Source organism: Psittacula echo, assembly GCF_963264785.1.
Source record: "Psittacula echo genome assembly, chromosome: 5".
Taxonomy (NCBI): Eukaryota; Metazoa; Chordata; class Aves; order Psittaciformes; family Psittacidae; genus Psittacula; species Psittacula echo.
In genome coordinates, this window is record NC_137739.1 from 50,377,085 (window position 1) to 50,405,048 (window position 27,964).

A 27,964-nucleotide genomic window follows, 5' to 3' on the forward strand; every position below is an offset into this window, starting at 1 on the left:
GGCTATGGGTTTTCTTTGAAAACTCTGCGGTCTTTGCAACTTCATGCCTGCATGCAGGTGCATGTGCCTGTTCAGTGTTTTCATCTTCACGGAGTCGCACATCCTGCTGAAATTCAAATAACATAGTAAGTACCCACACCCCTGCCTTACAATCTCATGTAGTACTTGGTAACATACTTGATGTATGTTCAGCATGTTCATCACTAGTGTGAGGTATGCTCAGCACTACCTCACACTATGAAAGAAGGCAGGATTTCAACCTATTGTACTATTGTAATTTTATCTGAAAGTTGAAACATTTCTACATCTTTGTTAAATTCACTACTTCAACTACTGGTGTAGCTCAGCTGTACAATTAAGTTTAATTACGTAACATACTTGCACAGGAGGTTATATTGGTGAAAGCCTTTAGACAGGTGCTTGGATTAACTATATATAAAGCTAGTGCAGTTTTGTTAATGAACCTCTTGAGAACTGAGCAACCATTCAGTCAGTTCAATAGTTATTTACTTATCCTTTCTTTTAGACACTTAAAGCTGGACACATATGGAAGAAAGAGGCCTAAACTTTACCTCATACTGAAGACTTCTGCCTTTACAACAGAATGCTCAACAGTGCTATCGTTAGAGGAAGCCACACAGCATGCAGTGGGGTGCTTGGGATTGTGGAGTGGATATAGGCCAGTGTTGAAGATAGTAAGAATCACATCTTTACTTTGAGGTTACATTCAAATTTACAATACAGTATTCAAATAAGAATAGGGCTTTGTACACAGGCAAAAGGTCCAAAAATTTTTATTAAATAAAAAAAAAAAACAACCCACAATTCTTATCTCTTAAGCAGTTGCATTTTTGGTTTCAGGAATTAGTCCTGCAATTCCCATATGTACCACATTTTATATTGGGAGGGAAATAAAATGGAAGAGGCATTGATGCAGATAATGAATGTTTCTACCTTTCAACAGTTAGTGCATCAGATTGAGGTATCTCTATGGACACAGTCTGCCCCTGTTCAAACTCATGTATCATCAGCATCAGCAGTGTTGTCATTATCACTTGCCACAAGGACCTCTCTGTTCTCGTATGTCCAGAATCCATTCAGATCAATTAGAATGCTGGTAACAGTGTCTCCTTGACTGCTATTGATTAAGTCCTGAAGGGAGATTTTGTAAGGATCCTTAGGCTTTACCATATCAAAGATTTCATCCTATGAAAGAAAAGTCAAAATTGGGGAAAAAAACCCCACACATTAATGAGCAGAATAATGGTTAGTTTATACCATAATACAGAGTGATCTCAGGGTAACTAGTGCCACCCTCACCAATTTACAAATAAAAGCTGTCAAGTCCCACACAAAGCACAATAATAGGAGCAGTGTGCTCAGCTCCCACTTCTCAAAGAATTTGCTTTTCTGGGGAAGCTCTGGCCTCAAAATGGCAACATAAAACTCAGCTTTTATGAGCGAAGTTGAAAAGTGTAAGAGCTTCTATAAAGTAATAAAACTGCTAAATGTAACATAAGCCATAATAAAGAGCTTTGTAAGACATGTTTTTTTTAGTCACCAGTCTGCTCCAAGCTCCAAGGGATGATCCTGACCCAAGTGTAAGACACAGCAACATGTATTTAACAGGTAATTCATCTATTAGTAAGGAAACTACTAAAACAGTTACACACCAGATTTCTTACAGAGTAACTGCCAATATAAAAACATTTTCCAACCTACAAGCAGGACTTGTCATATCATCTCTACTAGTCTGCAAATAAATACACAACAACCTAGACACTGTAACATAAATAAATTATGAAATGCTTATTTAAGTGTTTGACAAAGTACTCTTTTCAGTAAAACTAACCTTAACATCCTGAAAAGAAACAGGCTCTTGTCCATGGATTTTCATTTGCTCCTGAATAGCCTAGGGGAAAAAAAAAAAAAAAAAAAGGTTAGAAATAGGTAGTGCAGTATTATACTGACACTGTATGAAACTTTTGAATGCTTCTGCATCTTAAGCCATATTGCCCTGTGACAGAGCATTCAATGCCACAGCCTGCAATCAATTCTCTTCCACAAGTGAGATGTGAGGCAGAGGTGAATTAAGGTATTACAAATGATGTGTGGGTTCACGGTTCTTAGTCACTATGATAAGAATCTAACTTTCATTATGATCAGTGTTTGAGCACTCTGCAAAGGGGATATGCAGACATTTGAACATTATGACTTAACACTTAAGAAAACTGAACCTTCTGGTTTGAGTGTTTCTGACAAAGTGTGAAACACACACTAGGGAAAGACAGAAGGTGAAAGATCAACCAGCAGACAGGCAAAGCAGCGCAGCTACTCACACTTTCCATTTCTTTGAAAATGGAACCTGTATTCAAGTCGATCAAATAATAATGTGAGGGAGACTACGTGTTTGTATCTTTGAGCATTTGTCCACGCATGGATGAGTTCTCCCAGTTCATGCTGTAACTGGGCATTTCTCATTTTGAGCAGAATAGTATTCCCTACTATTAGTTCCTTCCATGTGGTACTATTTAAACAGCTGCATTACCAAACCTCTGCGGGCACAACTGTAACAACTATGAACAAAACTGTCTCACAAACACAGGCTGTGCAGGCTTGTCTGTATCAGCGTGGCCTCTGTAGGTGCAGACCTATCCTTGCTTGTGCTAACAGAAAAGTGGTTACTCACAGAGTCAACTGTTCTGATTTCAAGGAAAACCTAGAATACTCCATTTCCAAAAGATTAAAGGAAGGACACGCTTTGGAGTACGATCAAGCATCTGCTGCAGCTGAGGAATCTTTTCAATAACAAAGCCAATAGAGTAAGTATGTAACTGGACACATAGACAAAAATAGCTATGCCACAGTAGCTTATGCAGAATTACCTTGTTAAATTTGCTTTTGTATTAGAATCCCTTATGTACTATGACAACACTAAAATTCATGTTTTGTAAAATATAAAACTGTAAATTAACACCCTTTATTAAAACCAGAGACAGCTGACATGGCCCCTGGTCTTCCCTGCATCCTAATGCCATATGAACAAAAGTGGAGAGTGATGGCAACGGTGAGCTGTAAAAGCCTGGAGATAAGACAAGTCATCGCCTGATTTCTCTAGGATTCTTAGTATTGCCAAATCCCAGCCTGACAGCTGTCCATCAAGCATACAACATAGCTACAACAGCTGAACAAAGCTCATAATGAAGTCCAAAAACCACATGCAATAACCCTGCCTGCACCTGCAGCAGGATATCTCCATGCAGCAGTATGCTCTAGCAGCCAGCTGACTAGAAGCAGCTTGACAGAAAAGGTGCTGGAGGTCTTGGCACTGTCGAAGAATCTGCACGGTGACTTTGTAGCGATGAAGGCAGATAAATCCTGGGCTGCAGGTTTAGGCAGCTGACTATGCCTCCTGACTCAGCATTTGGACACAGTACTTCAGATGCGGCTTCGCAATTTTGGGCTCCCGTTTTACAAGACCTTGGCAAACCAGTTGGAGCCCACTTGAGGGCTACCGACATGCTTTGGAAGCTAATGCACAGCACAGCTGAGAGGAAAGGATTGAGATGGGGATTAATTCACCTGAAGAACAGAAGGCTGGGGTGGTGGGAGGAATATTATTACCATCTTCAACTACCAGCACTTGGCTAGAAACAACACAACAAGACTCTGCTTGGAGGCACACAGTGAAAGGGCAAGGGGCATTCCAGTTAGAGGTGGCAGAAAGGCTGAGGGGAGAAAAGTCTTCCCATTCAGGGTATGCAGACACTGGAACACATTGCCCAAAGAGGTTGTAGTCCCCCTCCTTGGCAAAACTCAAAACTCACCTGCACAAGGCTCAGATCAACTCAACCTAATCACGAAGCTGGCCCTGCTCTGAGCACGCTGTGGGAGCAGGTGACCTCCAAAGGTCCATTTTACCCAAAATTATTTGATGGTTCAAAGGCACTAAAAGAAAATAGAGGTGGGTGTGTGGTGTGTTTTGGGGTATTTTTGGGGGGCATGGGGTGGGGGGGGTCCTTTAGGGGTTTTTTTTGTTGTTGTTTCTAAGGGGAGGTGTTTGTTTTAAAAAAAGCCTTTCCTTTTTAGAAAAGGTCTACAGGTCTTCGAGATAAGTCATCTTATTTTTACAGAATGGTATGGCTGTAGTCACTATCAAAGTTCATGTTCAACTAGAGACTTACTACAATATAGAAACAACGTGGATATAAGATTATGCCTTGAACAGGCCTGAAAGCTTTACCTAAGGAGCTGAATCATGTACCTTGCTTGTCACACTTTGCACATATGGCTAACTACAATGCTATTGTTTATTTTTACAGTTATAATACAGAGAGCCACATAAAGAAAACTGAAGTGCCTGTCCCTCTGTCTGAATAGATATCACTGAAGGCATCTTGTACATGATGAAAAAAGCATCACACTCATAACTTTGCCCAAATCATTTACAACAAAAATACTACTTTACTGCAGAACATTTCCTTTTCCAAGATACCTCAGGTATCTATTACAATAAAAGGCAAAACAATATTCCTCCCCTTTCCTCCCCCCCCAAAGAAAAAACAAACCCAGACACAAAACCACCACAAGCCAGAAGAAAAATCAAAACCCCACTCACACAAACCACAATTTGGAGGAAGACTTTGCAAGCCTCAGATTGAAAATAAGCCGGTTTTTAGTTTTTTTTTTTTTTTTAGTTGCTATTAAAATTAACTTATTTGTAAGCAACAGATAACAATACAGAAAGTGAGAAATGCAAGAAGCTCTTTGCAATCAATAGACTGAATGAAGAATCCCACAGCTGTACAGGCCCATCACTGCATTTCATTATTTTAATTTCTACTGAATTTTAGGATTACAGTGGAAATTAAAACCATGGGCGAACCATCATAAGAGATTCTAATAGGTAATCATTAGGCAATTTTAGGGCAATTTCAAGTTCTTTAAAAAAAATCAAGAGAAAACATTTTTGCTAAACAAAATCAAACCAGTTCATTTCAACTGCAGATGAAATGTTGAAAATACCTTTTGAGTTCTTACCAAGTTTGGGATTTTTTATTTTCTTTTCTTAATATTTTAAATCTTCTTAGAAGTAGTTACTGGTCTCCTGGTGGCTACCAGTAATTTAAAGTGATTTCCTGCAGTTCTGCATGCAGAAGCACACAGGCTGTAACACTATAAACACAGAAAATGGCCTACCCGTATAAAGAGACTTACCCTAAAGAAATAATTAAGGGAAAAGACATTCAGGTATCCTTTGTTCTCTATATCAAGCAGTTTGAAAATATATTGCAGAGCTGCAGGCTCCTTTCTGTTTTCTAATGCAAGCACAAAGTCCAGGTAGGTTTTATAGTCCTAAAAGTAGATACAATCATGTTTATTACAGTCTTCTTTCTAAATTGATTTTGCAAGCAGGAACTCTATAATTGGCAGCTATTTCATTGTAGGGGATCAGTCTATTTTCTGAAAAAGACAACATGAAATAGAAAATGGCTGCTACCACCAACGTGAACAGAAAAGTTAGTTTTTAATGACTTCTAACAATAGGAAATCCTGCCATTTTAGAAATAAATTGGGATTCTAAGCATAAATCAAAATTAAACATGCTATATTTTAAACAATATTTAATATATCTTTAAAGTGCTGAACATACACAACTAGTGAAGAAGAGTCATATAAAAGGTTTTCATCACCACAAATTAAACATCCAGTGGCAATAAGCCTACCGCTACCAAACAATACTATATGGCCAAATCCATTATAGCTCAGAGTAGGTAGTTCGGCAAAAAAAGGGGTAAAAGCATTAGTAGACATCAAAAACATGTATCACACTTTTTCATTAGGACTGATTCTCAGTTTCCTGATCAAGATATAGTAGTGACAAGGATAGAAATCCTTCAGTCCTATGTATATAATAATCCTGTCTATCTTAAAACAGAGAGTTGTGCTGCTGTTCAGCAGGAGCTTGACAGGCTGGAAAAATGGGATGACAGGAACCTCATCGAGTTCAACAGAGGAAATGCAAAATCCTGCATTTGGGGAGGAGTAACTCCACGCACCAGTACATGCTGGGGGCTGACTGGTCAGAAAGCAGCTTTGCTCAGCCAGACCTATGAGTCCTGACAGGCAACAAAATCGAACACATACCAGCAACGTGCCTTTGCAGCAAAGGCTGCTGACAGCATTCTGAGTTGCATGAGGAAGAGCTCTGCTGGCAAGCTGAGGAAGGTGATCCTTCTCCTCTACTCAGCAGTGCGTAGACCACATCTGAGTGCTGGGTCCTGTTCTAGTCTCTCCAATACAAGAGAAAGGCGGACCTACTGCAACAAGTCCAGCAAAAGGCAACTAGGAAGATCCTTCATGACCTTGAAGATTCTGTGATTCTACAAAAAACTGCTAAGGTGGCAGAAGGACTGCGTAGTGAATTTGTAATTTATCACTTTCAGAATTCAGTCATCTGAATGCAGACAATGAGAGTTAACAATACATTAAGAAAAACTTACAAAATATCATTTTAACTCTAATTTAGACTTTCCATTTTTCACAACTACAGAAAGCTCACAACAAAACCACTGTTGTCTCCAAGAAGAGGTGGACAGGTTAGCTAACTTGGTGTAGTCTCAAGTGTGCTACTTGTTTTTGGTTCTCTTTAAGGAATCGGTGAGGCACTGGAACGGGGTTGCCCAAGGAGGCTGTGACTGCTCCATCCCTGGCTGTGTTCAAGGCCGGGCTGGACAGAGCCTTGGGTGACATGGTTTAGTGTGAGTTGTCCCTGCCCATGGCAGGAGGTTTGGAACTTGATGATCTTAAGGTCCTTTCCAACCCTAACTATTCTATGATTCCATCCAATGAAAAAGCGTTGCTACATTTATACATTTTTTCAAAATGTGCTTTATGTTATTGAATCTACAAGAAGCTTTTTCCTAGGCTGTCTGGATTTCATATCACCTCTGCTTTTCAAAACAAGCAACTTCTCTTTAAGAAGGGGTGCAACCACCTTGCTGTTAAGAAAATTCATTTCTTCATCTGCTGCGTGGTCATTTATGTACAAATTGATAAATGAAGTTACTTTACCTCTTTTGGCTACTTTTTATTTTAAAAATACTGATTATGAGACATTTCCCATCCCTTCAACCCAAAGCTTTTATATTGTGAACAAAGTGAAAATATGTGATTACCATTTCACCATCATAAGTTAAGCATTCCTGAAAGACACGATCCAAAAATATGTTGGTCAGAGTTCCTGTTCCATATCGGGACAGTTCTTCTTTGCTGAGCATGCCATTGTGATCTTTATCGAGGTTTAAGTACTGGCCTAGGGAGGAGACAGACAGGGCAATACATAATATACCTGTGTCAGCAAAGAACTGTTGCAGCAGAGGAAGAAAATTTAACACTTGTTTAAACATTTATTTAATCATCATAAACTGAATGCAGTTAAGTGGGAATATGCTAGATCCACAATAATATTCACAGAGCATCATAAATGAACACAGAATATGGGGTTAGAGAAAGTGGGAATCCCATAACAAGCTGCTAATAAATCTAAGGTAATGGCTCAAAAGTAAAGGCTGTGTGTATAGCGAAAAGAGCTGAATCATAGAATCATAGAATAGTTAGGGTTGGAAAGGACCTTGAGATCATCTAGTTCCAACCCCCCTGCCATGGGCAGGGACACCCCACACTAAACCATATCACCCAAGGCCTCATCCAACCTGGCCTTGAACACCGCCAAGGATGGAGCACTCACAAAGGACAAGACCAGTTTATTTTAAACAGATCTACTGTAAAAATGAAAAAAGAGCATGCAAAAGCATGAACAGAACACTCAAAAGAGAAGGTTACAGAGAAACCTTGTACCTTGTGCAACAAGCACAAAATGACAGAGGGTAAAACCATGGTAAAGAGCAATGGTGGAGAACTGAAACCATAAAAGTCAGGAAGATATACTGAAAAGATGGCTACAGGAGTTGAAAAGAAAAGTTATCAGGATTTAGAGACAAAACCAGAAGAAAAGTAACACCAAGAATGTGACCAAATCATACAGGGCAGAGAAGACATGGGAAAAAAAAAAAGGGTTCACAAATAAAGAAACCTACCATAAACTCTTAATGCAGAAGGAGCAGAAAACCAGTTTGTCTCCTGACTTTCTTTAGAAAGTTCTTCATCCCTTAGCTAAGTGAAACATGAAGTTAGAACTTAGAAAGATTAAATTAAAATACAATAGTGTATTCTGAGAGATCTTTACCTCTAGTAAGTCATCTAGGAAGCTGCAAGCTAAAATATCCTGTATCTTTATCTTCCCTGCAGCAAGAAAAAAAAAAAAAAACACACCACATTTTAACAGTCACCCAGACAATAAATCCATTTGATTGTTCTCATTTAGGTGGTTCCCCTTATGAAAGAAGTATCCTGAGCAGGAAAATAGTTACCTTTTTAAAAAAGGCAATACTAAACAAAATCAACTTCTAACATCAAGGATAAAGCTGTAATTTAAGAGACAAAATAAAAACAGCTTTTAAAATGACTGAATAAAACTAGCTTGATATTGCTAGAAGGAATATTCCTGAAGCCTAAAAAGCAGAAAGTTAGATTCAACATCAACTCAAAAAGTAAAATAAAAAATGCAAAGAAATCATGCTTAAAACATTTATTGGAATAACAGTCTCTCAGGTGATGTGATATTTTTTACATGTTCAGAAACAGCAGATGTGACACAAAGCTATGGTGGCAGAAGGCACTTCTGCTGGTGTAGCTTTGACTGGTGCACAGATGCTGTGGAAACAGCTGTGCAAAATAATGGCATTGTAACTTCATACACACCCTCTCTAAGTGTTCGTAATTACCTCCACTGGAGTCTACTGCCCACACAACTCTGACGTTGTCGAGTGGCACAGCTAGAGCTTGAAAACACATGCAGTTTATGACTTCAATCAAGGGCCTATGAAAAAGCAAGCTGTAGTCCAAGGGAGCTACAGCTGTAATAAGGATTAGCAGCCATAGCTGCAAACCTTTTGTAATGAGTTTACATGGTGCACACAAATTTAGTAACAGGAGAAGCACAGCACAATAAGCATTCTTGAGCATTTTGGCAGCTCTGTGGATGTTCTGTCAAGCCGTTCTGTTGTTAGTTGCTGTGTTTCTATTGAAGCTAAACACTTAAAATTAGCTACCAATAATAATGCATTTTGATGAGACAATATCTTATTTGTCAGTTTCTATGACATAATTCTATAGTATCACAACGGATGGTTATATCATAGAAATTCATTAGCTGTAGATTACTGGATCTACATAAAGACTCATGGTCTTCAATGGGGATTAATCTTCAAACACAAGATTGCTGAGAAAAAAAAGAAAACAAAAAAACCCCAAAAAAACCAAATCAAAACAACAAACCCAAACCAAACTACAAAGACAACTACATTCTACTTTGAAAACACAAGTAGCTTCAGTGGAAACATTTTAAAAGTGAAAATAGTCCCACATATGTAGCATCTGAAAACATGGACCTACCTGTTCTGAGAGGATCCAGAAAGAAGAAAAACTTCCTAACTGCTGTGCAGACATAGAAGGAGTAAAAAGATTTTTCTAAACCATCCAGCTGTGGCAAAGTAGGGATGAGTTCCAGAATGTAGTTTTCTAAATCCTGCAGAATTAAGAAAAAAAAGAAACAAGCTTTAAACATTACTATCACTGCATGTTTGCTATACTCCAGCCTGGCTTTCAAGTATGTTTTGTTAAAAATACAATCCTGAAATGATACAGAAAGGCACACAAAAGCAGGCAAAAAAGCCTAAGTCACATACATGCACATGTGATGCCATGACTGAAACAGTCCACAAAAAAACCCAGAATGTTAAAAGGAGATATGTATACATAAATATAAATGCATTCAACTGTACCTTTTTCAAATACCAGTGCATGACCCCTAACTGGATTATCCTATTGCTGTATATTCTTCAATAGATCTTTTTTAGTGGTAACTAAAACTCATTTACTTTGTAATATCAACTCCCATCAAAACAGAATAGTGCATTGAGGCTCACTCTAGCCATCCCTTTTTGTGATTTCTACTCTATCTTACTAAATCTAGTAAAGTGCTAATGCCATAAAACCTTGGTAGCTACAAGCTCTTTTTCAAATAATTACCCATATGATAAAAAGGCTAGCAGAACTGTAGCCACCAAGTCTCTAGAATACAGACTGCTATCTATCTAAACAAGTGTGCTCACCCCAAATCTAGATTATGATATAAGATTTTATGACATAAGACTGGAAGAAAATTCAACCCTTTTTGATGCTCTGTCATTCAGTACAGACAGACATTAAGTTACTCAAGAATTTACTTACTGATTCTCTGAGGTACCCCTGTCCTGCCACATCATATAAACTGAGACCTATTCTTGTCTGATGAAGCCACACTGTAAAACAGAAAATGGAATTATAATGCAAGAAATCTAGGGGGCTTTTGAGGCATCACCAAAGTTTGAAGTTATTCTAAAGGCCAGAGGGCACTGTTGGATGTTAAGTACCACTCTGGTTTCCATTTTTCTGAGATTTAAACGAAGCCATGGTATGTACCAGTCCTGATTAGAAACGCCATTTCAGTCTCTTAGTAAGAGTCACTGGTGATATATAGTACACTGTAGCCAACGCTGCCTTATAATAACTAGGTGTGAGAACTGGCTGAGCAAACACATTTTATCTGGTACATGGAATCATATGGATTCATTTGTTCTTGCTGACCTAGAGATATATGAAGTAGTGTATTTTCACTGCATTAAAAACAGCTGTACAATGTCATATACTGAGTGCTTGTGAAATTGGTACAGCCCCTCGTGCAGCACGAGGCACTACAGCTACTGACAAAGGTCCTGCCCTCACTTCCGAGTTACAACAGGAGAATTAGAATAGCGCAAGTATCTACTTTTGCAATAAGAAGGCACATTAATCAAACAAACTATAGGACAATGTGCTTGAGGCCATTGTTAAAGTGCAGTAATAGAGATGGAGTAAAGAATAGGCATAAAAACTATTCATAAAAACTATTCATACACTCCACGTTAAACTTAATTTCCATTTTATGAAAAAACCGTTTAAAAGCTCCTTTTACAAAATACGAGCTGTCCTTCATACCAGCATTCATCTGTTCAAGGTAAGTGTTTGTGAGGGTGGACTAAGTATCACTTAGAGATGACAGAGGTTATATAGTGAGGTTGTTTCTCTGCTGGCTGAAGCTTAAAGGTAAGTGATGTACCCTGAAGCGATTCAAGACACTTTTACTAAGCTTGACTTATTTGGAAAATGTCAACAGCCTTGACCCTTTCCTCCTGAAGGGGAAGCTTTACTGGAGGCAGAAGAAATCCTTCATTACTATTCAATTATTAGCTACCATTTTTCTCATTCCTTCACAAAAGGACTGTGCAGACTGTTAAGAAGGGGGAAGAAAGGCAGTAATCCATGGACTGTACAAAATCCTCCAGCTGGAGGTAGGAAGGAGAAAGACAGAATGCTGCATGTTCAGCACAAGTACATGATTCTTCTCATTTAGCTATTCCTAAAACTTTAACAAGCATATTAAAAAAAAAAAACAAAACAAACAAAAAACAAACCCAAAGTTCATTAATGAGTTAAGCTGGTTAGAGAATACCATCACACACCCAAGGCACAGCTGTTTAAGATGTTTTAAGCTCAGGTTGATAGGGTCTCTTCCCTGCTGCAGCATGTTTTGGAGGCTGACCTCTCCAGTCCATGAGCTTCATCAAAACAGGTGAAACGGGGACTGCATTGCCCCAGCTTGGATCAGCTTAAGCTGCTGCAGAGTAATTTCCTTCTTCATCTGTTACTTCCCTCTCTTTTCAGTGCCACACTGAAGGACACATAGCAGTAAATACAGATGGAAATCACAAATTCAAATCAACCAATTCCAGTCCAATCCACTAATCCCAAGTATTAACTGAAAGTTTCTACAGGAATTTAAATCTTTTCTTCCTCTAATACCTGACCTGGTCTTTAGCCCTCATAAGGAACACTGTACAGCAGACAATAGAAATTATCTCTACTACTGCACAGACATGCCACAGGGCTAACTTTATTATGCAATGTCAATGCTGTAAGCTAGAAAAAGCAAGGATCCTTATACAACTGACCCAAGAGGGACTTGCAAACAAACACTGCAATGGGACTTTATGTTGGCCAGAGTCTGCAAATGAAATCTGATTGAGATGGGACATGCCACAAGGCTTCCTGCCTCTGAATTGGGTGGTGCTTCTTTGCTTGTTTGTTGTGGTGTTAGAAGAAAGGCATCACCATAAATACACAAGACTTAAAACTTCTGGGTGAAACAAATTAAGAGCTCTGAAAGAATCTCAGTTGTTTGCATCTGAACAGGCCTTTTTGAAATGCATACAATTTTCATAGACTTCTTCACCAGTCTCCTATCCTGCAGCTTTTGGGTTTACTGTTTATTGCAAATGGTCCTATTACTCCTTTCTTGCATACTCTGCATGTCAACTCACCAGGTTTCCTGCTCAACACATCTCTCATCTCTTGCACCACAAGATTTTGAGTTAGACAAGCTGAGCTGCTCTGGGGAAAGGTGCCATTCTCCCCGCCTGAAGGCCCTACCAGACCTAAGAACACAGTAGCCAGGGGATAGGGCAATGAGGCAGTCTTCCTTCCTGCTTGCCAGTCTCATTTTTTTAAATAAGATCTAATACAGACTTATTTTATTTTTTCTTTTTAAAAAAGAAATAAACCTGCATTTTTCAGCCCAAGTGGTTATTTGTAATAAAAATATAGGTGAAAATACTTGTCACAATATGAGTCTATAGTGACATGCATGGTTTGAAAAAAATAGGTAAAACTACTCTATAGATGGAAAAACATTAAACAAAGCTATTTGCAGGACAATTTGATCACAGTGGTTAGGACCATACTCATCATGTAACTTTAGTTTTTTGCTCTTCACAGTACTGCCTGAATAAAGAAAATTATAATGACAGTGTATTTAACAAACAGATCAAGGATATCTCTGGCTGAGAGGTGGATTTTAGAAACAGGGTGAATTCCCATTTCCTAGTAAACAGTGAAAAGTCCCAAGCCTCCAGCAAAACAGCATTAGCAATCAAATGCTAGATCTCACTGCTGTTGAAGAGAACAGCAAGTAATTAATAAAGCTTAAATTAGTCTTGAAAATAAAACAACTTCTCATTAAGACAGAAAAAGCACCAACTAACCTTTTCGCATGACATAATTGAAAAACTGCATGATAGATATTCTCCCATAAGGATCATTATGAAGTAATTTAGCAAAGATCTTAGCTGTGAAGAACTGCCTGTAAAACATAAACACAAAGCTGCTTCTATGCATCAAATTACACTGCACTGACAGATCCAGTTACAGTATCCAAAAACTTAAGACACTTTAAAATACTATTTTAACAATACAGAATGTGTTCTGTGTATTCAAAAAGATTAATTTGCTACACTACAACCATCAACGGGGATCCTACCAAGTAACAACGGTAAACTATAAAAAGAAGCTGCTTTTGCTGCTCATGAGACTTCAGTGATATGGGGGTTTTGAGAGCTTTCATTCAATTTATTTTCTTTTTACTACAATACATTTAGTAGATTACATTCTTCTACAACAATATGCACATAGAAGGGATTGCCAGTAGTGACAACTAATCTGCCTAAAACTCAATTACAAAGCTACAGGCACAACAGCAGTCTCCAACAGGAGCATAAAGAAGAAACATTCAAAATATGCCGCACACAGAACATCTAGCAGAATGTTTTCCATTAGTAGATATTAGGGAAGGTTGGGCAGTATCACTGGGGACATGATTCCCTCTTCAGATACAAAGTGTGCTGTTTACTGGCCACTAACATCAAAAAAACTCATGCTGGCAAGAATTCCTTTAAAAAGATGAAGTACCCCTTTTGCAGACATCTCCATCAAAAGTTCCCTCAGAGGTGCAGGGCCATACACCTTTACAAGGATGCAAAGCAACTAGTTCATCAATAACTACACAGGCATGATTTTATCTTGCCATTAAACTGTTCCCATTTACTTTAGCAACTGCAAGTTACAGCAGCGCTTAGGTTGCGCCAAAGTAAGCACATGCAAGAGAAGAAAGCCTTACTTGCATTTAGGTCCAGCTTTTTCACCAACTTTCAAAAAGTTCTCATAGTTAATCATTGCTTCTTCCCCAATCATCGGTGATGTCTGATGTTTGTCCAGTAGAAACCACAGATTCTTAAAAGACATTTATATTTGGTTAAAAAGGTATTTTTCTAGAGATGTCAGTGTGCTTAAGATAGAGCACCAAAGAAACGCAGCAAAAAAGTGGTTTTGCTGCAAGGTTACCTCTTAATGAATACACATCATCAGTTCTGCCAGAAAAGCAAGGAAGGGGTATTTCCACTGCTCTAAACTGGTGTTAAACACACACACTCTCTCTTACTCACATCCCTTTTGCTTTTGCACTGCAGTAAATGCAATCATCTTTGAAGTCTCTCTCAGTGATATGTAAACAGAACTTATTTCTTCTTCTGAGCACACTAGCGAAATTGTTGGAATGTTCTGGAAAACCAGAAGCCATTGACTTAGTCTTCATATACATTATAACAAGGAAGTTTTACACTGACATTACCAGCCCAAGACTATATTAAGCGCTTCAGCTTTAGCTAGTACTTCACAACCAGCCAACGTGCCCAAATACACCATAAGATTCTGTGCAGACAGGAGATAATAAAACTCTGCAAAAAGAAGTCTCATCAGAAGCCATTCTGAGACATACAGAAAATATTTTCTTACCTGCAGCTCTTCATTATCCAACAGCTCTCTGCTTTTTCTTTGCAGAAAGACTGCTCTAGATTCTTCTCTTAATTTCTGAAGCAAGATTTCATCTTCAGCTGGCAGCTAGAAATATTGTGGTGTTTTAGTGTTCTGTCCAGTGGTACCATTAAAACCTACACATTTAGCAAGTACTCTTGGGTAGTCCTGCCTCACACACTTCGATGAAGCTCTTTACTTGACAAAAAATAACAACCTATCTACCAGAATGCTGTACAGCACCTACTTCTTCTACAGGGACATCACTTGCATACTGTCTTAGATTATTTCAGTACTATTTATTTAAAGCAGGACATCTTTAACTTGAGAGACAAAGACCTACCATACCTGATAACCCACCCAATAAGCACTTTCCCACATTAGCAAGATAGGAGGGCTAATACATAAAAGACATTTATTACTGTGTTTTTACTCAGGAGAGTGCAGTACCTTCTATTTTGTTGTATGTTTGACTCTCAAGAGTAGTATCTACTCTATTAGACTTGTTTTAACTAACAGACAGAAGAACACCTGGTATGAAAGTTCTGGTGATACAAAACTTGGATGATTGCATATGTATTCATCAGCTGAAACACAGGTACTTAAGAACTTAGTTGGCAGAAACTCATAATCCTAAAGAATACAGGACCACTTGAGGTTAGACAGCAGCTGAGGGGTCAAGCTGACAAGTGCCAGTAATATAAAGATGTTGAACTAGTGCTCCCATATTCTCCCATCCCAATCCGATTCATCTCACACATAAGTTGCCAGACCAAGCATTTTTACTGGATTATGCAGGCAACAAACATAACTTTAGTCTGCAAGACCAATGACTGACTATTTTCATGAAACAGCACCCCATAGTGCCTAAACAGAATGAGGAAGATATGTATTTACCATGCTGGTATGTCAAAATTCAGTTAAAGCAGGAAGTTCCTCTGAAAAAGGAGGAGGACTTCCAGTCTTTTGTAAGCAGCCAAGCTTACTGCCCAATTAGCAAACTACTTTATAACTTTTAATGAGATGCTCAGTAATTATTTGAAACTGCTGAGATCTATACCTGTATAAAACAAAAAGTTATGCTTAGCAATCCACACAGAGTCATAGAATAGTTAGGGTTGGAAAGGACCTTAAGATCATCAAGTTCCAGCTCCCCTGCCATGCGCAGACACACCTCACACTAAACCATGTCACCCAAGGCTCCATCCAACTTGGCCTTGAACACTGCCAGGGATGAAGCATTCACAATATTTCAGATTTCAATCTACTTAAGCTTCTGAAGCTGAAGTGTCTCTTTGAGTAAGCATGACTTTCCGTATAACGCTGAACAGCCTCTTTTGGAAGTTCATCTGGATGCCTCACTTACCCTGTAGTAAAATCGTGGTATATTCACATATGACGTATTGCCACTTTTTCTCTCTCCTTTCCATTCCATGTAATATTTTGTGAACAATTCCATTTCTTCATCTTTTAGCTCTTGTTCACTTTTTTTGGCTGATAAACACAGAAAAGAATTTGTGTTGTACTCCACAGTTTTAATGTAACAAGGAGCTTGAAAATAAAGAGCTCATGTTGATGCTGGCGCAGATATGCTGTTAAGCAACACAAATAATGAATGGTGCACAGGCCTATTATGTAAATTGTATAGCAGATACAGTGAATGTGTCACATATATATTCTATTTGACTACCTACAGAGCACCTCTTTCAGCAGTGGCATAGTGCTACCCGATGCTCTGTAGGGTAGGTGACTGTAGCAGGCACACAATTATGACTGACAAAGCAGCAGTACTCTTGCAGAGGTAGCACTGTGCAATACTGCTTACAGAAAGCAGCAGTATAAACTCCACCTTTCGCTCTGTAACACCAGGGATATCATTGCACACCTGCACAGGCTCTCTGAGGGCTAAGTTACGAATAAAGAGCCATCAGCCGCACTGTCACAGGGGTACACGCTACAGCCTAGCTGACCTTCACAGCGCCGACCTCCACACGGCTCCTCAGCCGCCCCTGCTGTCACTAATCCCTAACATAAAGGGGTTTCTTTTTCCGACCCCCGCGACAGCCTGCACACGGGGAGCTAAAGCACCACGGACACATACATCTGCGCTCGCTCCACCACTCCGCCAGCCTTGGCCCCTCAACCCCTCCTCACTGCGGGCACCGCCGACCGCGCTCTCTCACTCACACATGCCTCCTCCTTTCCTCTCTCCCTCCCTCTCTCTCTCCCTGCCCGCCCGCCCGCCCGCCCCCTGACACCCTGGGGTACTCACGGCCGCAGCGGGCGGCCAGCCGGCTCCTCAAGCTCCGCTGCCAGTCCATGCCCGCCCCGCAGCCGCCTCGCTCCGGCCGGCCCGCGCCTGACGCTCAAAGCGCTGTATCCACAACCAATATGGCGGAGCGATCCCATCCGTCCTGACGGAGCGCGAGAGATCACGTGGCAGCTAGCGCAGTGAGGCGCGATTGGCTCCAAGCCGAGGGGCGGGCTTGATGGCGCTTCCGGGCCGGCGGGAAGTGAGAGCGCCGTGCATCGTGTGGCCATCTCTGCAGTAAGCGCCCCTCTGCCGACACCTCGTCGCGCCGAGGGGCCCATGGCCGCCGCGCACCGACCGAGGTAGGCTAGTCCTGGGGGAGTAAGGGCGCAGCCCGCGCCGAAATCGCTCTTCTTTACACTCTGGCGGGGTAGAGTGGGGAGGGGGGAGGCTGTGCGGGTCTTGTCTCGCCGCTGTGCTCGCTGGGAGTTGTAGTATACGGGCCGCACGCGGCACCGAGGGAGGGACGTATGGGGCCTCTTCATGAGCCGCGGGGGCCGCCTGCCCGGTTGCCGGCGAATCTCCGGCATTTGTTTTTATAGCCTGACACTTACGTGGGGTTCCGCCGTAATTACTGCTGGTGGTGTAACCAAGGATCTGCAGTTGGGGAAAGCAGTTCAACCGATGTCTGTCGCAGGTTGAAAGGTGTGAGGGAGCCAAGCTAGCTGGGCCCGTGCTGGGACTGCCTGAGGAATCAGGATTGGGGTTCCTCCCCTGAAGTTGTAAGGGTACCTTGACCTTTGTGTTTGGTAGCATGCAAATGTAAACATGACAGGAAAGCACAGGACGCATTCTAATGTTGCCATGTTGTTTTTAGGAAACCTTATGACTCGAAGTGGATAAAGTCAGGAAGAAAAAGACCTGTGCTTTTTGCCTAGCTGCATCAGAGTTGCCTGCCTGTGTACTCAGCTTTGCTGTAACCAACAAACAGAAATGATAAGCTGCAAACTTGCAAAACATCTTGTCTAGAAGAAAAATGCCCTGATTTTGGATGAATGTTCTCACAGTCTGATTTTTGTGCAAAAAGACTTTACCATTTTTTGTTTTCATAACAGGCAGAAGGGACTCCAAGAACAAGCATTTTGAACCTGAGGCTTATACAGTGGGATAGTCCTTGGGCTTTTATAGTGGACATCCCTGTGCAAATTGCATTTTCTGTTTTATAACTTCATTAGGTACAGTGAGCTAATAGTGAGAGAATTTTTTATTGTGATGGCACTGTTTTCTCAAACCAGCCTGCATGGTTTTCAGGCTTTGCTATGGAAATGCCGTATGTTCTCGCCTGTTTCAGGGTGTCCACAATTGTTTGCTGTCTCCTTCAGCATCCCCAGTAGGGAGAAGTTTAACTGTTTCAGTTTTATGACATCTTCCAGTGCTGCATTACCAGTGAATCCCAAAGGAACTGATGTTGTTCCTTCCAAGAAAATGTCTGAAACTGATTATGAAGAAAAAGCATGGGATAAGGAGGCCAAAGAAATATCTGAAGGGAAACTCCACTCTTCTTCTTCTGTGAGAGCTCCAAAGAAACAGTTACGGAGTCATGCTTTGTTAAAGCGTCAGTTTACCAATGTACAGCCTCCAGAAAAACCTTTGCAGGCTGAGGAATGGATCAGACTGAGGGAAAGCTTTCAGTCACCTGAAGTATTTGAAGAAGTGATGCTTAACAGTATGGTCAAATGCAACAGGCCCATTGATGTGGCTAAGTCCTTGCTGACCCATGTGGCAAAGAGTAATGGTGACATTGAATATAAATTATTGGTCAAGTATCTGGTATTGTGTGTCCAGCAGAGGCAGACTTCAGAAATTCTAGATGTGTATGATATAATGAAAGGCAGGTTTAAGATACTTGAAAATGGGGCTTACAGCCTTATTATCAGGGGACTGAGTAATTCAGATCAATGGAGGATGGCGTTGACTATTTTGGAAGAAGTAAAGAAGATTATGATTCCCTCACGAATACACTATGAATCCTGTATCAAAGCAGCCAGCCGTCACCAAGAAATGAACCTCGCATTTGAACTTTACCGTGAAATGCTGGCTAAGGATTTGGTCCCAACTTTGGATGTCCTGCAAGCCTTTTTTGACTTCAGCAGGGGTATGAAAGGTGCTGAGTTACAAAAAGAGCTGTTTGGTGTCCTTTTATATTTGAGAGAGAACCAGTTATACCCTCACAAAACATTTATGCGGAGTATAAAGCTATGGTTTGAAAGGTAAATAATATTTCAACAGCAAGCTGATGAGGATGGGTTTCAAATTATACAGATCAACTCTAATAGATCCCTCAACATCTCATTTTGGTTATTGCTTCTCCATGACACATACATTGTCATGAAAAGATGCATTTTATTTTTGTTTTTTATTTTTGTTCCTAAATTAGTATAAAAATGTAAAATTCTTATTGATTTCACTTTTTCTCCAAAGATTTTACCCATTAAATGTTATTCCTTGGTATGGAAAGTAGGAAACTGTGATGGGTCATGGCTGTCCACAGTGTCTTTCTGGGGCTGGTACATAAGGAATACTGACACCTAAGAGGAGTTTTCCTATAATCTATTGGAATGTAGAAGTAGTAAGTTATTTGAAAATTAGATAGTTTCTTTCTTTAAAGGAAAGAGGCAGCAAATTTAACTTAAGATTAAGTGAAGTTTAAATGTTAACTTTGTATAGAATAATAGAAGAGGAATAATCTTAATAGGAGGTGCTTTGTTTTAGCACAATATTTAGCAGACCATGCAGTTTCTTTTCATAAGTAGTGATGGTCAGACTCCACAAATGACAACTAGTTATGCTATGCATTTTTTTAACTCTTGGCTTTGGTTTATGTGAGCTACAGAGCCATTTTACAAGTTAGTCTTCCTGGATGGGAAATATGCCTGTGGAATGCATATAGAATGCATATAGAATGCAACCTGTAGAATGGTTTATACTACTGGCTCCTAGCTATTTTCATTCCTAGGAATAGCTAGTGAGCAGATAGAGTAGGCCTCAATTGCAATGAGTAGAGAAGAACTTACCTGTAGGTGTGTGCTACATGCACAGGAAACTCAGTATAATAAAAAGGCCTTGACAAGGAGACTGCATGGGCAATGAGTACATTGAAAAGCTATATATTGCCTGTATATAGTGGCAAACCAGTCCTGCAAGCTGAAGTTAGAAAGTTAGACAAACTTGGGAACGACATGGACTGGGGAGGTTGGTGTTAGTTCTGTGCATGTTATTAAATGTTGGTTCTTTATATAATATTTTCGGCTGTTGCTCAATTATATATGAATCTTTCTATGATTTCTTTACAGAATAGATGATCGATTGGTCTTTTATTTCTAAATGTTGACCAAAATAGAATTATTCTTTATCTGTAATTCAGGTACTGTTAGAAAAGAATCTAATTATTTTATTTATCTTTCCCTCTGTATATGTTAGTATACCAGAAAGGAACTGGAGAGGACATCTCACCAACATTAAAGAAAGGTAAATGCAACATTCTGTTTAAAAGTGAGATACTGTCTTGATTATTCTATCTTGAACTCTTTTTTTTTTTTTTTTTTTTTTGTAAGTATAAGAAGTATCTTTCCTTATATAAAAAAATATTTTAATCGTTGGGAATATGAACCTTTGTGTGTACATAGGATTCCCAAACTCCAGTTTCCAGTTCATTTTTGTGCATTAAACAAGACCCAACATGCACATTTGGAAAGGAGTTATGCTAAGCAGAGATAAGACAGAAAAACACAGACAAAAATAAGAGCTGCCATTTTACTGGGTGGCTTATTTGTCTACTGTTTAGGAATTAAAGATTTTTTTGGTTGGCTTTTTAATATCCGTTGTTTAACACAATATTCAACAGAGCAGCTTTGATGTGTAAATGGATGTCTTGAAAGCTGATACTATTCACACACTGCAGTTAATGGAAGGGTTCTCCCTTTCCACCTGATTTTCAATGAAGACAGAATGATTTTAGGTTTTCACAGGGATAACTTGGATATTCATTTCTATTACAGCAGTTTTGTTAATGACAGTATATTCCTATTTTAAATGTTTATTCTGTTTGAAACCTAGTTCTGTGTTTCTGTGGCAATTGGGCAGCTATAAATGTATTAATTATAAGAATGCTTCCAATGGATTATGATTTTTTTTATGGTTGTTTATAAAGATATATTGCATTGCATACTCTGAAGTAAAAGCAGATGCAGTGTGCTGCTTTTGAACAGCATAACTTACTGTCCTAAGAGTAGGGGTTGTTCACTGTAAAATGGATTATTATTATTATTATGTAGAGTGTGTGTTACTATACTGTATTACGATAAGTCACCACATTTTAGGCAACCTTTTTCAGCCTTTAGACATTTAAAATTCTAAAGTTAATTATCTTGGTTAAGAGATAATCTTACTGTCTGTAAACTCTGCTAGGCTTTGAGAGTTAAACTAACTTACATCACCTCGTATTTTATCATGGATTAAGAATCTGTGAACAAAGTGGTGACAAGGTGCAATGTGGTAGTTATTTTGTGTTAAGTGTATGAACACTTTTTGCTTTAAAATAAACAAGTTTTAAGTAGTCTACTTGGATAAGTATTTGAATAAAATCAAAATAGTTTCCAGAAAAGAAAAAAAATATCAGAATTTTGTTGTGTTTAAGTTAAATGGCTGCTGACAGAAAAGATCCTTAGGCTTTAAGAAAGAAAAAAAAAAAAGTTTGTTGGTTTTGTTGGGGTTTATTTTGGGCCTAATCATAAAGGTTGAAGCCCTTAAGGTATCTCTGAAACTCATGTGATTGTTACTAGACTCATCTCTTCAGCCAGCATAGCTGATGTTTTAAAACATGAGTCTTGAGTTAAGAAATCCAGAAGAACTGTTTTTTCCTAAATTGAGTTTGACAATTTAATAGGCTTATTCATAGGTTATTCTGATTTTGTATAAATGCTGGTAGTTACAGCTAAGATGCTTACATTAAGGACATCATCTTCCTCTGTCACTGAGCTCTTAGTTTCTTTGACCTGTGACAGTCAGAAGCTTGAACTCCCTGCAGACAAACCTTGATTGCTGACCATTTTTCTTTAAGACTTACAGAAGCTTTACATTTCCAAGGTCAGCTATAGAAAGCTGCATCTCAAGTTTTTTGAATCTGCATTCAAATTACTGTAGCATGTCAGACTTTATGCTTGATATGTAGGTGTTGTGATACTTCAAATCTATGTCAAAAAAGTAGACCCTCAAAAAAGTAGTTAAATGGTCAATTAGCTGTAAGGACAGCTATTTATCCTACAGAGGCAAAAGCTGCCTGTATGGGAATTTCTTGGCATGCAATCATAAAATGATCAATGAGAAGTTACAGAAACTGCAAGTAATTTTAAAGCTACAGTTGTGGAAAAGCAGCAGTTAGACAAAGGATCCAGTCTTGCAAGATGTTGAGTGTTTCCTGTGCCTGTTTCGCCTCTGCTCCCTTTGTGAATCCACATTGAGAATTCACAAGAAGAAACTTTCTTCAGGAGCTTTGGTTGTTGGTGGGTGGTTGAGGAGGGATGATTTGTTGGGGTATGGGAAGGTTTGGTTTTTTTTAAGTAATCTGAAAGTGGTAGTTGCAGAAGAATCCAAATTAACTATCAGACAGGACCTGAAATTTAGTCTTAATAATTTTGAAATAGTCTTATAGCAGTCTGTTAGGCCTTTCTTCTCTGTTGCCAAACTGTGGAGTTCCTTAATGCAATTAGATGTATTATGGTAACTTTACATCTATATGATCAGCCTCATAATATAAACAATGAGACATAAAAGTCTCATTGCTTATATTAATATGTAGGCTAAGCCTGCAGTGGCCACAGTGGCTTCATCAACTGCAGCAGTGACCATCCCTTGTTGGGATTCAATATGTAAGAGTTTTTGATTCAGTAAGTGCTCTGTCAACATTGGAATTAGCGCAGTCTTGTCTTATGGTGTGTGCGTTAATGTGTACTAGACATCAGTTGTTGTGAGAATTTAACATTTCTGATTGCCATGGGTTTAGAAAATTACATGACTTAGCATCAGCATCTCTAGGCTATCTCTCTGGAGACAGCAAGGGGAAAATAATTTGTTCTAAAACTTAGAACTGAATAGTAGGATTTAAGCTTTTTTTTTTCAAAATTGTGCTTGTGAAAATATGATATTTGGATGGATTTAGAGAAAAAATGGTTACTCCTTCAGTTCGGACTACTCCCCATTGGATGAATATAAGCTTCTGAACAGAGCACGATAGAAAGGAAAAACGTGAAACATCAACGTGTCCTGCATAAGAGAAGCTTTAAGTGGGGGCAAGTGGTAAAAATGTCATTGTTTGTCAGCCAGGAAGAGCCAAAGGCCCGTTCAGACTGAATGTTGTTTTACTGCCTGTTGGAGAAGCTATTAGATTCTCTTTATATTGTTGGTACTGTGGCGGGAGTGTCCAGTCTGGTGATGAAGATGTAGGCTGGATCTCACATGTAATATTCTTGGCAGAAGTGCTTGAGAACAGACATGACTGACTATGAGTTTCCTTAGTGTATGTCAATGACCTATCTGGCCATTTCTTTTCCTTTTCATGTAGTTATTAAAAAATTAAGCTTGGAAAAATTTCTAGGTTTAACTCTCAGTCAGAGGTGCAAGTCAGGAAGTGTACCCGTGAGGCCTATGTATATGTGTATATATCCATTTGTCATTAGACTGGTCCAACTAATCACATAAGAAGATTTCTAGTGACTTTAGTAGGTTTTGGATGCATGTGAGAAAGAGTACAATAATTTTCTGATGATTGTACTGTTGTGGAGTTCTTGTAAAGAATTATCCTCATACACAGACACTCAGTAAGTTAGTAAAACTTAAGGTATTTCTTCTTTAAAAGTCTTTATCCTTTTGTTTGGCTCACTACTATTACAGTGGACAGTGCCCAGTTTGCAACCGTCAGTTGGAGGACAGCAGTCTCACTGAAGAGGAGTATAATAATCTCAGAGAAAAAATCATAAGGGATGTGATACATGGAACTGACACTTTCAGAAAAACAAGCCCACAGGTAGGTGTTTGCACACTGTCAGGTTCATTGGGTAGGGGCGGTTATATACAATTAATGTTCAAGTACTTTGAAACCTGTTGTTTGGTTTTTTTTTTGCTTTAAACATTAATAAGCCATTAGATACTGAAGTATCCATGTATCTTTTTCAGTTATGTTTATAAAATGGATCTAAATCTTGACCTCATTCGTATTGTCTTCACTCTTACATTTTCAGTCAGCTGTTAATGGATACTGAAACAATTAAAATTTAATTTTTTCTCTTACATTAAAAACTGTAAAAGGTATAGAGATCTTTTAATCCTTCAAAAGCTAAATTTTAAATACAGAATAAACCCCAGTAACAAGAACAAAAAATAAACATCTAGTACTTGGAGTTTGCAAAAAAGTAGGAGTCCTAATGTTTCTGAACTTCAGTATCATACCTGAAGCTTACGTTCATGTGCTGAATATTTGATTTTTCAATTGGGAAGCTGTTTGCGAGAAACAATAATGAACAAATTATCACTTCAGTCAAGTTTCACAACCGCTAACAAACCCACTGGCGCATAATTTTAAATACACAATTTCATATTTATAATTACAGTATACATCAGGAGTATGAAGCTTCTCAAAGGTCATTGTAAACATATGAGAGGGCATAATTCCCAGACACTATAATATATTGCAGTTCTAATTCTTTTTGCGTGGGGATTAGTGATTCAGCCCGAGAAATATGGAATGAAGCTGAGCTCCGCTAGATGGAGCACACGCCACATCTCAGCGTGGTTTTGCTTTACCTCTTTAAGTATTGATGTCATTTTGCTGCAGCTGGCACCTCAGTTCTGCATGGCTTCTGGAAATAAGGAAGAGGACACCAGGTTTAATTCTTCAGGCTTTCTGCAGGCACAGACATTGTATAACAGTTACAGAAACGTGAAACAGTGTGGGGTGCTTGCACATGCAGCCTATTGTTCAGACATCTATTTTCCACACAGGTTTTCTTCTCAGTTCAGGACTTTTAGCTGATCTAGCTGTGAACTGTACAAGGGAGTAAAATTACCCTTAAAAATACAGCAATAATTTTAAGTATTTAATGGATACTGGTGTTCCATAATATTAAAAAATAAACCAAAGGGTGTGTTTTATTGCACACTGTGCAACAATACCTGTTCTCTAAATGCCTTTGTGAAAATTATAGTTGGTTTATTAAAGAAAGGAACAACAACAAAACTTTTACTTCCTTAACCAGTTAACTGTCTTAATCTGCAAAGTTTCATTTCTGTTCCTGTGGAGACCACTGGCTTGAAAGTTTCAAATCTGTCAGGTACACAGGGTTAGATTAGCAATACCTGTTGAAGGCAGGAGATTTAGAAAGGGAGCTCTGGCTATCAGGATATTCATGTCCTGCTGCGCAGTAGTGGAAATTATGTTCCCCCTGTTTGAGAATCTGATAGATCAAATGAATGCAATCTAATAAAAGAAAGACTCAATACACTGTTAAGTTTTGATGTCAGTAGATTTTGTTAGTCCATGTGATGGCTGAAATCCTGTCATTTACCACTCTGGAGCCACCCACTTGCTAGTTCTGTATCAGCATGCAGTCACCCGGCAGCTGAATGGAGGTGAACTCAGCTGTACAGCTTCAAGTCTGCTCCCTCAGTGAATTTTGAGGATGGATGTGTGGGTAGAGGCAAAACAGTGTTGTGATGTGTCAGAGGTTTCCAGAAATAAATTTGGGACTTTTTAGTTGCCTTTGTGCTGTGAAAGCAGATGTGTGGTGATGAAAATATGCTGCCCACTTTAGGTATGCCAGCCAGTGTGACTTCTCCTGTAGCCAGGGTTTTCCAGAGGGGAAACTAGGTGAAAAGGCTGAAAATAGGATGTAAGCAAGTACGTCTGAGAGGGGGTTTTCCATTTTCCAGTCACTTACTTTTTGTAGTAGCCGCAATTCAAATAGAAAAGTTTTTAGCTTTCTATTCCTTCTTTTCTCCTAACTAGTTTTATTTAGTGTTCCTTGTAATGAAATTATTACTCAGGGAAACAGTTTGAGTTGTTTGAGCTGTAAAAATTTTATTCCACTGTTTAAAATGGAATATGTAATGCATTGGCATCTTTCTGATTCTGGGTTTATTTGATTTTATTTCTCTCACTTAAGAATAAATGCAATCAGTAGGAAATCAAGAAGAAAGATTAGGTTTGTTGGGGACCTTCCAAAAGTAGTCTGTTGTGCTGTGATTTTAAAAAAAACAGAACAACCTAATCGTTTTTTCTAATTAGGAAGGAAAATCAAACAACTTAGATTTGTACATCGGAATGGTAGTGAACACAATTTACAAATACATTGGAAAGATGGCTTGCCTAAATTATAAAGAAATACCTGTTACCCATTAAAAATTCAGATCTTTATGCACAGCTACTGAAAGGCCTATTAGGATGTCATACGATGATGTGCGAGCTGCCACCTTGCAGGCTGCTGTAGAAAGAGAACAATTGTAAGACTGTCGCCTTTTGTACCAGTGTCTATATGATATTTTCAGTTAGGTGCCTGTTTACTCTGACTGCATTTAATTGGGAGCTATGCCACTGAGCCTGAGATGATAGAATTGGTATACTGGGAAGCAGAATCAACTTTTACTGTGATGACTTTCATGTCACAGCTGCTCCCAGGTGTTTCTCTCAAATACCCACAGTAATTTCATTCCTGTTATGACTACCTCATACCCATGATAAACCTGAAAGGACTGCTGTGCAGGGGGAAGGAAATGTGGGGGATGTGTATGTGCTGTCAAGAAAGCAGGAAGAGATGGGTTTGTGGGCATGTAAAATCCCTACATTAGATCTGGACTAAATGTGTAAGGGGGTTTTACATATTCTTCTAGAATATAAGAGACTGGAGGACGAAGAGAAAGTGACCCATTCATGTCAGTGTTACTTTGCAACTGAATGAGGTTGTGCTATTTCCAAGGAGCCTTGAAAGAAGCTCTCTTACTTTTAGATAGATGCCTTTTCTCTAATGCTTTGGTTCTCCTTCCACATGTGCATATTTCTTAGCTCCATGATTTGCCCCAAAGCCCTGTGTGGTATATATTGGTCCTGTTCAGAATGGATTAGTTTATTACTTCCAAAACCCCTATGTACTATGAAATCTTAAGACCATGTCTGACACAGTCTGCCCTAACTTCATATGGCAGAGCCTTCACTCCCAGCTTCTAGTGTGAACTTATTATTCTTCTACCTGCCTTGTTGACTCAACTTGTGGTCAGTCAGCTAAATTGCCTGCACTTGAACAGTTTCCAAGGTGAGCTACCCTGAGATGCCTGGGTGATGACGGCTGTCAATCTTGCACCTGGATGTCATAGCCGCTTTGCTCAGGGAGAAAAAGAAGGCTAGTTAATTCAGTTAGGCCTGGGGAGTCTCCTGAGAAGGTAGGGCCAGAAAACACCTTCCCAGCAAACAGCCGATACTGTGTGCACAGTGTGTGCCACAGCCCAGGCTGTGTGTGCAGTTTACCTCCTCTCCTTCTATTGCCATATATGTTAGCTCCTCCTCGTCACTGCCAGGAAACAACTTTCTGAGGGGAGGAAGCATGGAAGGAAGGGGAAGGCAAGGTGGAATTTCTCCTGTGGGTTTATGTGCCCCCTTACCTCCCACGTGTGTGCCACACTGCAGTAAAGGGATCAGATTCCTTGGATAAGTGTTTGTCCTCCAGAGTAGGAGTGCAAAAATTTGGCATGTTGCTGAATGCTGCAAAGCCCCTTGCCCTGGGATCGGAGCCATTTTGGGCAGGAGCACATTAGTTCCTCAGGTTT

At 39.3% G+C, this 27,964-nt stretch overlaps 2 protein-coding genes across 8 annotated transcripts in view; one reads left to right on the forward strand and one right to left on the reverse strand.

The window, feature by feature from the left end:
- Nucleotides 1–8: 8 nt before the first annotated feature.
- Nucleotides 9–17,275, reverse strand: PPP2R3C (protein phosphatase 2 regulatory subunit B''gamma). Of its 6 annotated transcripts, none has more exons than XR_013957084.1 (14): nt 17,117–17,275; nt 16,211–16,338; nt 14,827–14,931; nt 14,153–14,265; nt 13,242–13,339; nt 10,354–10,424; nt 9,517–9,649; nt 8,249–8,304; nt 8,100–8,175; nt 7,179–7,315; nt 5,218–5,355; nt 1,853–1,912; nt 955–1,206; nt 9–106 (listed from the first exon to the last, which is right to left on the reverse strand). XR_013957084.1 is itself a non-coding variant. In XM_080619844.1 (13 exons), exons 1-13 carry the CDS (start codon nt 17,163–17,165, stop codon nt 1,018–1,020), a joined length of 1,353 nt encoding a protein of 450 aa, XP_080475970.1. In that variant the 5' UTR covers nt 17,166–17,275; the 3' UTR covers nt 778–1,017. The 6 variants fall into 6 exon arrangements, 3 of the variants coding, with proteins under 3 accessions (XP_080475970.1, XP_080475972.1, XP_080475971.1); XR_013957085.1 differs by having other exon boundaries at nt 54–103; XR_013957086.1 differs by lacking the exon at nt 9–106 and adding an exon at nt 3,828–3,948 and having other exon boundaries at nt 1,141–1,206.
- Nucleotides 17,276–17,353: 78 nt separating this feature from the next.
- The window catches only part of PRORP (protein only RNase P catalytic subunit), a 56,763-nt gene continuing 46,152 nt past the window's right edge, over nt 17,354–27,964 (forward strand). For both annotated transcript variants that reach the window (XM_080619998.1, XM_080619999.1), the window contains exons 1-4: nt 17,354–17,457; nt 17,973–19,365; nt 20,576–20,623; nt 24,044–24,176. In XM_080619998.1, the coding sequence (XP_080476124.1) occupies nt 18,368–19,365; nt 20,576–20,623; nt 24,044–24,176 (1,179 nt within the window). In that variant the 5' untranslated portion in view covers nt 17,354–17,457; nt 17,973–18,367. The remainder of the gene's footprint in view (nt 17,458–17,972; nt 19,366–20,575; nt 20,624–24,043; nt 24,177–27,964) is intronic.